Source organism: Gastrolobium bilobum, unplaced genomic scaffold (assembly GCF_033153095.1).
Source record: "Gastrolobium bilobum isolate Gb01-03AN ecotype WA unplaced genomic scaffold, APGP_CSIRO_Gbil_v1 utg8498, whole genome shotgun sequence".
Classification (NCBI taxonomy): Eukaryota; Viridiplantae; Streptophyta; class Magnoliopsida; order Fabales; family Fabaceae; genus Gastrolobium; species Gastrolobium bilobum.
Window position 1 is genome coordinate 272,659 of NW_026898476.1, and position 11,429 is coordinate 284,087.

Sequence of the window (11,429 nt, forward strand, 5' to 3'; positions counted from 1 at the left end):
TTATGTAGTTGCTTGGTTGGAATTGATGGCAAACAATTTTATGTAGTTTTACATATTAGGCCTTTTCAGTTTATTTTTTTGTTTTATTTTGATGGCTTTGCTATTTTTTTCCAAGCTACTATTTACATGAGAGAAAATTCTTCGAAGAATAAGATAATATTTTTACAATCAATGATTAATTTGCAATTTAACACAACGTTGGAATGGAGACATATCAGAGAATTGAGCAGATTGAGCGTTGCCTTTGAACGTATTTTTCTTAATATCTTTTATTTTTTAAGATGGTCAGTGGGCTTGCACAATAAATGCCATAAGCTTGGAGTACTTGTGGCTAATTTTTTCCCCTTTGGGATAAAATGAATGGGTACTTAAATGAAGGAAATGGCTCAAGAACTGATTGTCTCTTCCTATGCGCTTGCTATATCTATGGCTATTGACAGTTAGCACGTAGTTGCCTCCGTATGTGCTTTGTGTACATTATTATTGTAAAGTAGAAATGAAAGAAACATACCTTGATATTACCTAGTAAACTTCGATGGTCTGATGGCAAAATGCTTGATGCAAGTTGTAAAATGCTAGATTTGAAAATGGAAGAAATATTTCCAAAATAAATAAATGAAAGAAAATGAAAGAAAGACCTTGATGCTACTTTCTAAACTTCGATGATCTGACGGTTAAAAAACATACAAAACAATTTAATAAAAACAAAAAAATAAAAAAAATAAAGAATGAGATTGAGGATTGCACCACATAGATTTTATTCTTGAACTTCAGGGGATAAAATCCCTGTATTGTTGTCCTTTGGCTTATATAATTCATATATTTAATAAAATAATTATAGAAGCATTTTAATTATTACATGGCTTTGGAGTAGTGATTAATGTTATATGTATTTCCTATAAGACACAGGTCCAACCTTCACCTATGTAATTGTCTTTAAAAAGTTTACGCAAAATTTCAATAATTAGTTCAACTTTACAAGTTTTCGGACCCATTTTTATTTATTTTTTATTTAATAGGTGAAATGAATAGACCATACTGTTTGATAATTCAGGTTGAAATGAGTAGACCATAATGTTTGATGATTTAGATTATGAATAAACCTTCCAGACTCGTTGGGCTTCGTAAGAATGGTTTTTGGGGCAAATTTTATCTATGAGTAAGATTAGGCCCAAAGACGATCTTAACCATTGGATTAAGATACCACATTTTGGGGATATCTATCAGTAATCCTTAGGGAGCATTATTCTCTCTATTGAGTAGTATGTTTACTTGTGTCATAGTATTGTTCCATAGTTTGTCAGGCCTTTTAAACATGTGCTAAGGGCAAATTGGATGCATGCCTAATGTATACCAGTATATGTTCTCCAATAATCTGGGGGCTATTTTGTGTCTACACTATGTTTGGAGCAACGAAATAAAAATTGACTTGATTTATAAACGAAATGTGTAATTTATTTAAAGTTATAAAATAAATTTTGATTTGATTTTGAAATAAAACTCTTTATTTAGAATGTTACAAAATAGGAAATTATTTAATTTGATTTTGATTTTTTTTTTTAGTTAAGTATAAAATAAAGATTTTCGTATTGATCAGACCAAATACAATATGGGATAACCAATATGTATTGGGTCAAATCACACACGGTTGAGACGGGTATGATGTTCTTTGTCTAGGGCTTGGAGTTGTTGTTGAGGAGCAGTATGCCTTTGTCCTTTGCTAGCGCGGTGAGTCCGGATGGGGGTACTTGCGAAGACACTCTGATGCTTAAGTCAGTATCAGAAGCAGGTGTATGTATGTGAATATTGAAAAAGATAGATGTACCTGGGTGTGTACCCTATGCTTATATAGCAGTTATGATGCCGCCTTCATAAGGCAGTATGGCTTCTGATTGGTCATGTTTGGGCTGCAGGTCAGGCTAGGACCTAAGTAGCCTTATCTTCTTAGTATCAAGCTATCTTGATAAAGTCGCGGCGAGCTGGTGTTGTCCTCTGTTTATTAGTTCAAAGGCACGGTGAGCTTGCCTTGGTTCTTAAGTTAGCTTCCTTATTTCTGGATTTTATATCAAAGGGCAGTTTCATGCGCGATGGGGGCATCGCGTCTTGCCATGCGCGCGATGTTGACCATCGCACTTTATTATGGACCCTTCATGAGATTGGGCTTCCTTGTATGTTATTGGGCCTCTAATGGGCCTACTATATTTTATTCAGATCACGTATCATAATAAAATTCGTACAATTTGGGTAGGTTTGATATATTTTTTAAAATCATATATAAGATTAATAAAAATCCAGTAATTTTATTTGTTAAGACAAATAATTAATAAAGTCAAAACACTAGGCTTAATTTTTCAGGATATGAATAAGAAATTTGGTTTTCCTTATAGCATATTTTCATGATTTCTTCAATGGGTTCGCTTTTTCTACAGTTACTGCAGATAAGTTATCTGCAGTAAGTCCAATACGATGTCGTTTTGGGGCGAAAATTATGGTATTTTTATAATTTTAATTTATTTCAGGGGTATAATAGTCTTTATATTTATAATTTTTTAAGATTTCAATACCAAAATGACGTCATTTTTAGAATAAATACAGATAACTTATCTGCATTAACTGCAGAAACATTTTTCCCTTTTTCAATATAATACACATTCCCTAGAACCTTGTTTTCAGTAGTTTTGTGTCTCCTTGCATCTTGCTTCTAACCAGTAGAAGGAACAAGGTTCAAACCTAATGGGGAATTGTGGTCACGATTTTCCTTTGGCATCGTGGAAGATATCATGTTAAGGCTCTTATTGGTGCGATTTAAGAGTAGATTTTTGGTGCAATAGGAGTAGGTACTTTCTTATCAAAAATAGAAGAAAACAAAATATGGACGAAAATAATCATAAAAGTAAGGATAATGAAAATATGTTATTTATTTTTTTTTTTTATAACAATTATGTTATTTTTATTTGTATTTGGTAAAGAATGTACCAAGTGGTCAGTACATCCGTATTATCGAAAATATTTAATACAATGGGAGCTATCTTTTCAATAATAATAATAATAATAATGTGCTGTAAAATATTAATTTATGAATAACTTGAATTTAGATTTTGTAACCGTTAGCATTAATAAGATAAGTTATCTGCAGTAAGTCTAATACGATGTCGTTTTGGGGCGAAAATTATGGTATTTTTATAATTTTAATTTATTTCAGGGGTATAATAGTCTTTATATTTATAATTTTTTAAGATTTCAATACCAAAATGACGTCATTTTTAGAATAAATACAGATAACTTATCTGCATTAACTGCAGAAACATTTTTCCCTTCTTCAATATAATACACATTCCCTAGAACCTTGTTTTCAGTAGTTTTGTGTCTCCTTGCATCTTGCTTCTAACCAGTAGAAGGAACAAGGTTCAAACCTAATGGGGAATTGTGGTCACGATTTTCCTTTGGCATCGTGGAAGATATCATGTTAAGGCTCTTATTGGTGCGATTTAAGAGTAGATTTTTGGTGCAATAGGAGTAGGTACTTTCTTATCAAAAATAGAAGAAAACAAAATATGGACGAAAATAATCATAAAAGTAAGGATAATGAAAATATGTTATTATTTTTTTTTTTTATAACAATTATGTTATTTTTATTTGTATTTGGTAAAGAATGTACCAAGTGGTCAGTACATCCGTATTATCGAAAATATTTAATACAATGGGAGCTATCTTTTCAATAATAATAATAATAATAATGTGCTGTAAAATATTAATTTATGAATAACTTGAATTTAGATTTTGTAACCGTTAGCATTAATAAGATAAGTTATCTGCAGTAAGTCTAATACGATGTCGTTTTGGGGCGAAAATTATGGTATTTTTATAATTTTAATTTATTTCAGGGGTATAATAGTCTTTATATTTATAATTTTTTAAGATTTCAATACCAAAATGACGTCATTTTTAGAATAAATACAGATAACTTATCTGCATTAACTGCAGAAACATTTTTCCCTTCTTCAATATAATACACATTCCCTAGAACCTTGTTTTCAGTAGTTTTGTGTCTCCTTGCATCTTGCTTCTAACCAGTAGAAGGAACAAGGTTCAAACCTAATGGGGAATTGTGGTCACGATTTTCCTTTGGCATCGTGGAAGATATCATGTTAAGGCTCTTATTGGTGCGATTTAAGAGTAGATTTTTGGTGCAATAGGAGTAGGTACTTTCTTATCAAAAATAGAAGAAAACAAAATATGGACGAAAATAATCATAAAAGTAAGGATAATGAAAATATGTTATTATTTTTTTTTTTTATAACAATTATGTTATTTTTATTTGTATTTGGTAAAGAATGTACCAAGTGGTCAGTACATCCGTATTATCGAAAATATTTAATACAATGGGAGCTATCTTTTCAATAATAATAATAATAATAATGTGCTGTAAAATATTAATTTATGAATAACTTGAATTTAGATTTTGTAACCGTTAGCATTAATAAGATAAGTTATCTGCAGTAAGTCTAATACGATGTCGTTTTGGGGCGAAAATTATGGTATTTTTATAATTTTAATTTATTTCAGGGGTATAATAGTCTTTATATTTATAATTTTTTAAGATTTCAATACCAAAATGACGTCATTTTTAGAATAAATACAGATAACTTATCTGCATTAACTGCAGAAACATTTTTCCCTTCTTCAATATAATACACATTCCCTAGAACCTTGTTTTCAGTAGTTTTGTGTCTCCTTGCATCTTGCTTCTAACCAGTAGAAGGAACAAGGTTCAAACCTAATGGGGAATTGTGGTCACGATTTTCCTTTGGCATCGTGGAAGATATCATGTTAAGGCTCTTATTGGTGCGATTTAAGAGTAGATTTTTGGTGCAATAGGAGTAGGTACTTTCTTATCAAAAATAGAAGAAAACAAAATATGGACGAAAATAATCATAAAAGTAAGGATAATGAAAATATGTTATTATTTTTTTTTATAACAATTATGTTATTTTTATTTGTATTTGGTAAAGAATGTACCAAGTGGTCAGTACATCCGTATTATCGAAAATATTTAATACAATGGGAGCTATCTTTTCAATAATAATAATAATAATAATGTGCTGTAAAATATTAATTTATGAATAACTTGAATTTAGATTTTGTGACCGTTAGCATTAAAAAGATAAGTTATCTGCAGTAAGTCTAATACGATGTCGTTTTGGGGCGAAAATTATGGTATTTTTATAATTTTAATTTATTTCAGGGGTATAATAGTCTTTATATTTATAATTTTTTAAGATTTCAATACCAAAATGACGTCATTTTTAGAATAAATACAGATAACTTATCTGCATTAACTGCAGAAACATTTTTCCCTTCTTCAATATAATACACATTCCCTAGAACCTTGTTTTCAGTAGTTTTGTGTCTCCTTGCATCTTGCTTCTAACCAGTAGAAGGAACAAGGTTCAAACCTAATGGGGAATTGTGGTCACGATTTTCCTTTGGCATCGTGGAAGATATCATGTTAAGGCTCTTATTGGTGCGATTTAAGAGTAGATTTTTGGTGCAATAGGAGTAGGTACTTTCTTATCAAAAATAGAAGAAAACAAAATATGGACGAAAATAATCATAAAAGTAAGGATAATGAAAATATGTTATTTTTATTTGTATTTGGTAAAGAATGTACCAAGTGGTCAGTACATCCGTATTATCGAAAATATTTAATACAATGGGAGCTATCTTTTCAATAATAATAATAATAATAATAATGTGCTGTAAAATATTAATTTATGAATAACTTGAATTTAGATTTTGTAACCGTTAGCATTAATAATGTAATTATTCCCTATTTATACTTTTGTAATTATCACAGTAATTGAGCATTAACTTCTTCATTCATAATTGTAAACCTATATATGAACGATGCTTGTAGTGGAAAAATGATTCGTGAATGAGAACCAGATTATATATTACTATCAAATGGTGGTAGCTCAGTTGGCGCATGGGAGCTAAGCAGATGAGGGTGAGTGAGAGCATATGTTCGAATCTTCCCAGTACCACTTTTGGGAGGGGTTTAAAGCCTTAATCATGAACCTGTCCCGAATCAGATTAGTTGCGAAACAATGAACCCATTGGAATATTTCAAAAAAAAAAAAAACAATTCTATACTACTTCCTTTTAATTTATCTTCGTTTTTCTCATGTTGTCTTGTAACATATGTTTCCTCATCTCTCTCCCTTTGTTTCATAACGCAAGGTAAAAAATTACATGTAAAGTATATAATTTTAAGAGTCTTTTGAATGAGGAGTTTGAAAGAAAAAATATTTAATTCCTTATCTTTAAATTGAATTGTTAAATGTATAAAAACAAATAAACAGTGACCGGGGATATATATATATATATATATATATATATATATATATATATATATATATATATATTAGGTTTTCATTATTATTGTCTTATTAGGTTTTTGATATAATAAGATATATTATACCGACATCGACACGAGAGATGTCGACACGACACGTCGACACGTTAATTTTAAAAATATTAGATTTTGATACGTTAGGATATATTCTGATATTAAATAATATTTTTAATATATATATAATAGTTTACATTTATATATATAACATCCATAATAAGTCATATAATCAATCAAAGATTCAAATTTCATAACATAAATATATAAATAATTCATGTTTTATTAATTTTTCATGTCAAATTTCATAACAGAAAATATTTGATTTATAAATTAATTTTTCATGTTTAGTTAAAAAGATAAAATAAAACAAAATTTGGATCTAAAAAAATAAAAAACGTTGACCGCGCATTGAAAAATGTTGACCACGTATCGGAATGTATTAGTGTCCAACACGCATTTTTCAAAAAAATTGCATGTCAGTGCTTCTTAAAAATAAGTTGGGTCAAAATTAGATATTGATTCATTTAGCCCATATACAACTAGAAATATAATTAGATTCTTTTAAATTGATGATTTAATTTTCCCAACAAATTAAATAATATCATATAATTGTTAATTAAATATGTAGCCCATAATTATATCAGAAAATAAAAAAATTTGACATGTAAAATGAAATATGGATCTTGCTTGTTTCAACAAATGATTTCCATATAGAGAAACTTGGTTTTCTGAATACAATGAGTACTACTTACTTTGAGTCAAAGTTAAGTTGTTAGAGAAATATTCGTTAATGTGGTCTTCACCTATCAATTTAAGTTATTGGGTTGAAATAGTTGTTTTACATGATATCAAAGTATCATTGATAAGGTGGTGACAACTTATTGCCATTTTATTAAAATATTAATAACTAAATATTATAGAATTTCTTAGTATGAATAGATAGAGCCTAATTTATTGTCTATCTTTAAAATCAATATGCTCTCATATAAAGAAGCGTGTTAAAAAATATATAATATAATATTCATCTAATAACTAAGGTTTTTGAACTGAATTAGTTCTTTACGTATTATCGAATATCTGCAAGTGATTATAAGTTAAATCCTTACAAATAATACGGTGAAGCAATATTCAATAAGGTGAACAAAGGTTTAGGTAATGATAAATGCTAATTCATTTATAATTTTTTTCCTATTGCATCTTGCATAAAAATGTACATGCGATTTTTTTTCCTGATAAAAATGCAAATATCAGTTTATTTATCATAATCATGTGTATGAATTAGTGTTCTAATAATGATTAGCTAGTGACTGTTTTTTATGAAAGAATATAGAAGAATATGTAATCCAGTTAATCATGTATATATTGTTTTCTTTCATAACATAGCTCCGGGAAACAGATAGTATTCTTTCATAACTCGAGGAAACAGATAGTGTAGGGAGGTGGTTCAATTCCATTATGTCCGTAGACTCCATACCCATATTACATTTTTCTCCAGAATACAGCCAGTTTTTCTTATCTCTCGTTCTCTCTTTTGAGAGCATTTTTGGTGGGACAGTCGCGTAACATTTTTGGTACCACATTAGTATTATAATTATATATTTTAAAAAGTACATAATTATAATATTAAAAAGTTGATTTTCAATCAATATGTCATCATCGTTTCATTGGTGGGATGTATCCACGGGTGTATTGTAAAATTTTTCCTCTCTTTGTGTTTTCTCTAACTTCCGTATGTAACTATTTGATGATGTGATAGAGGAACCATGTTACAGACACGTCACACGTCGCATTCACTTATACCAGTAAGTTTATTCCATTCTGTGCATTTGTACCTCATCAACTAACGGAAAGAACAAGACATGGTTTGTAGCCTTAATGCCTTATCACATGGATAATTATTTGGACTTTATTAATTTCATGTGACATAAGAGAAGCTCTTTTATGTCATAGGGATAGTTATGAATGAGATTTACTCACTTAAAGAAAAAAAGAAAAAGAAAAAAAAGCAACACAGAAGTCGATGTATGTGTAGGAGAGAAAATTATTCTCCTACAGCATAAGATAATATTTTTACTAATTATTTTTATCTTATATTATGCCACTTCATTAAGTAAGATTCGATTTTGTTTTGTTATTTTATAGAAATCACAATGCACTATTCTTTTAATTAACAAGTTAGCAAGTGTGAACAATAAAAAAAAATTGTGTGTCGGACACTGACATGTCTCGACACACGTCCGACACGTGATCAATATTTTAGGACACACGGTCAATGTTTCGACAAATTTCGACATACTTTTTCGACACGGAATCAACTTTTTTTGACACGCAGTGAATGCTTCGACACGCATCCTATACGTTTTTTTTACAACTAAAATTTATTTTATTAACTAAATATGAAAAATTAATTTATAAATCAATTTTTTCTGTTATGAAATTTGACATGAAAAATTAACAAGGTAAGAAAAATTATTTATTTTTATATTTATATTATAAAATTTTAATATTTGATTGATTATATGACTTATTATGGACTGTTATATGTATTAAATATAAATTATATTATATATATTAAAAATATTATTTAATATCAAAACGTGTCCCAACATTTTTTAACATTAAAGTGTCAGCGTGTCGTGTCATGTCATGTCTCGTATCCCATGTCAGTATCGCTGCGACATATCATAAATGCAACTGAAGTTTATATAGCTAGTTATCTCTTGACATTGCATCAGAAAATTAGAAAATTTGAATCCTCTGGTTGGATGTGTTTCAAAAGTGTACCTCGTTAGATGATCCAAGCAGGGCTGCTTTTTTTCTTTTACCTGAAAAAGATAAAACAGGGTTGAAGTATGTATTTGCTTTCTGTTCACAACATGGGTATACTCAACTTACATAGCTAACAAGTTACTGTTTCATTTTTGTGCCCTCCCCTTCCTTTTGTTATTTGAATCGAATTATTACTGTAGAAAACATATATAGCTTCCCCTCCCCTTTCTTTTTTTCTTTTCCCCTTAGTTATTTGATAGAGAAGAATTTTTTTTTTTACTCAGAAAAATACGATTTCTGAGAATATTGTAGGAAAATAAGTTTCTCTAGAATATTACCAAAAAGTTATTTGATAGACCAAAATATTCTCGAGAATGTTGAATTAATTTTCTTGATGCTATGTTTGGTTGTGTTAAATTTTCCCTTGCCATGGGAATCCTAGAATACTATCCCATGAGTGGTATTCTTAGATGATATTCTCATAAAATTTTACACACAAAATAAAATCCCGAAAAAATCAGATTTCTACAAAAATTTTAAAAATCTTCTACCAAACATGAATGAATAAAATTACCACCCTCAATTCTGCGAGAATCTTAAAAAAAAAAATCCTTCTCCCAAACGCCCATTAGTTCAATCTCTGCACATAGTTAAACTTTGGGTTTCTCTTTTCTCATGTCACATGAGATAACATCTCTCATGCTATAGACACAACAAGTGATAGGTCCCACCACTTATTAAAAAAGAAAAAGATAGCATGGATTTTGATACCTCACAACATGAGAAAGTAATCTCCGTCAACATAAGAAAATGATTTCCCTTAAACTTTATATAGTCTGCAATTCCATCCAATTTATTATAGGAAAAAACTATTCTCGTGTCACATGTGGTAAGTTTTCTTCCTATACACCATTTGATAACCGTACAATATTTTTCTTTTCTTTCTTTTTTATTTTTTAGATAGTGGGTGAGATTTCTTCTGTCATACAACATGAGGCTAGATAAACCCTTTATTACAAGTAGCAAAAATAAAACGCTACATTCAATACAAAAAGAGAGAGGCTAATTAATTAGACCTTGATCGGTCAAGTTAATTAGCCTTATTATTACAAAATTAGTAGCATAAACTCTATACTAATATACATACATACTATAATATATCCGGCCTCTATATATAATCTCATCAGTACACATGTAATGAAAACAGATTTTATTAGTGCCTGATGAGGAAGGTGAGGAGTGGTTTCTCAAACCCAAATAGCTCCTGCTCTCCTAAGCATTGGGATCAAGGAACGGTTTAGGTGAAGACTCATAACTTCATTGGCTCCACCTACAAGCTCACCACCAATGAACACAGCTGGGACAGAGGGGCTACACCCTAGCCTTGAAAGTGCTTGTTCAATGTCTCTCCCTTTTGGTATCTCATCAAGTTCATGAACTGTTGGATTCACCCCAAAGTCACATAAGAGGGTTTTGATGGTGTGGCACATGCAGCAGGAACTCTTGCTGAAGATCACCACTGGCCTCTCTGATGCCATGTTTTTCACCCTGTCCATCTTGCTTCTAAGTCCACAAATGTAGTCTAAAAGTTTGATATAGGATAGAACAATGACAAAAAGGTTGAATAATGATGAATTAGAAAGTGGGAAAGCTAGTTTGGGAAGGCAAGAAATGAGAGGGTGCTAAGGAGAAAGACAAGTCAATGTGGATAAGTGAGGAATGTGAAGGAGGTACTTGAGGTGTGCTTAAGCTAGAGCCAAATGGGGTTTGCTTATATAGGGGTTTGAGGAAGGTAGATTATGATTTGTTGGATTGGCATCATCACTAAGCAAGTTCAGCAAAGAGAATGATAGAGTGGCTGAGAAGTAAAGAGGAGAACGTTCCATTAGATATATTTGGGTCGGTTTCTAAATTTTATTTGATCATTTGTTTGAAAGTGATTGATCAAAGTTTTCCTTTTACTCTTAAAGAATCAATACCTATGCATGCATATGGAAACAAAGGCGTGTCCTTGGTACGGCTTCCAAAAAATTTTTGTGCATATCCCCTCATAATTTTTACCTTTTCTTTCATCTACTATTCTTGTACCCTGATTGCATATATGCAACCTCCAATTGGGGAATAAGGAGTAGTATGGTAAAGTAGGATTTGCATAGAGCCAATAATATATTGAAATAACTACCCAACTTAAAATTTTATTTAAAAAGTTCAGAGAGTTATGTTTAGTAGTTGTCTTCGTACCATTATA

The 11,429-nt window shown here is 30.2% G+C and overlaps 1 protein-coding gene across 1 annotated transcript; it reads right to left on the reverse strand.

The window, feature by feature from the left end:
* Nucleotides 1–10,065: 10,065 nt before the first annotated feature.
* Nucleotides 10,066–11,018, reverse strand: LOC133316580 (monothiol glutaredoxin-S2-like). Its single transcript, XM_061518349.1, has one exon. It carries the CDS (start codon nt 10,735–10,737, stop codon nt 10,429–10,431), a length of 309 nt encoding a protein of 102 aa, XP_061374333.1. The 5' UTR covers nt 10,738–11,018; the 3' UTR covers nt 10,066–10,428.
* Between the last annotated feature and the right edge of the window lie 411 nt (nt 11,019–11,429).

Bases quoted from the DNA above. Each gene is read 5' to 3' on its own strand.
- LOC133316580 (XM_061518349.1), bottom strand. From the start codon at position 10,737: ATGGACAGGGTGAAAAACATGGCATCAGAGAGGCCAGTGGTGATCTTC.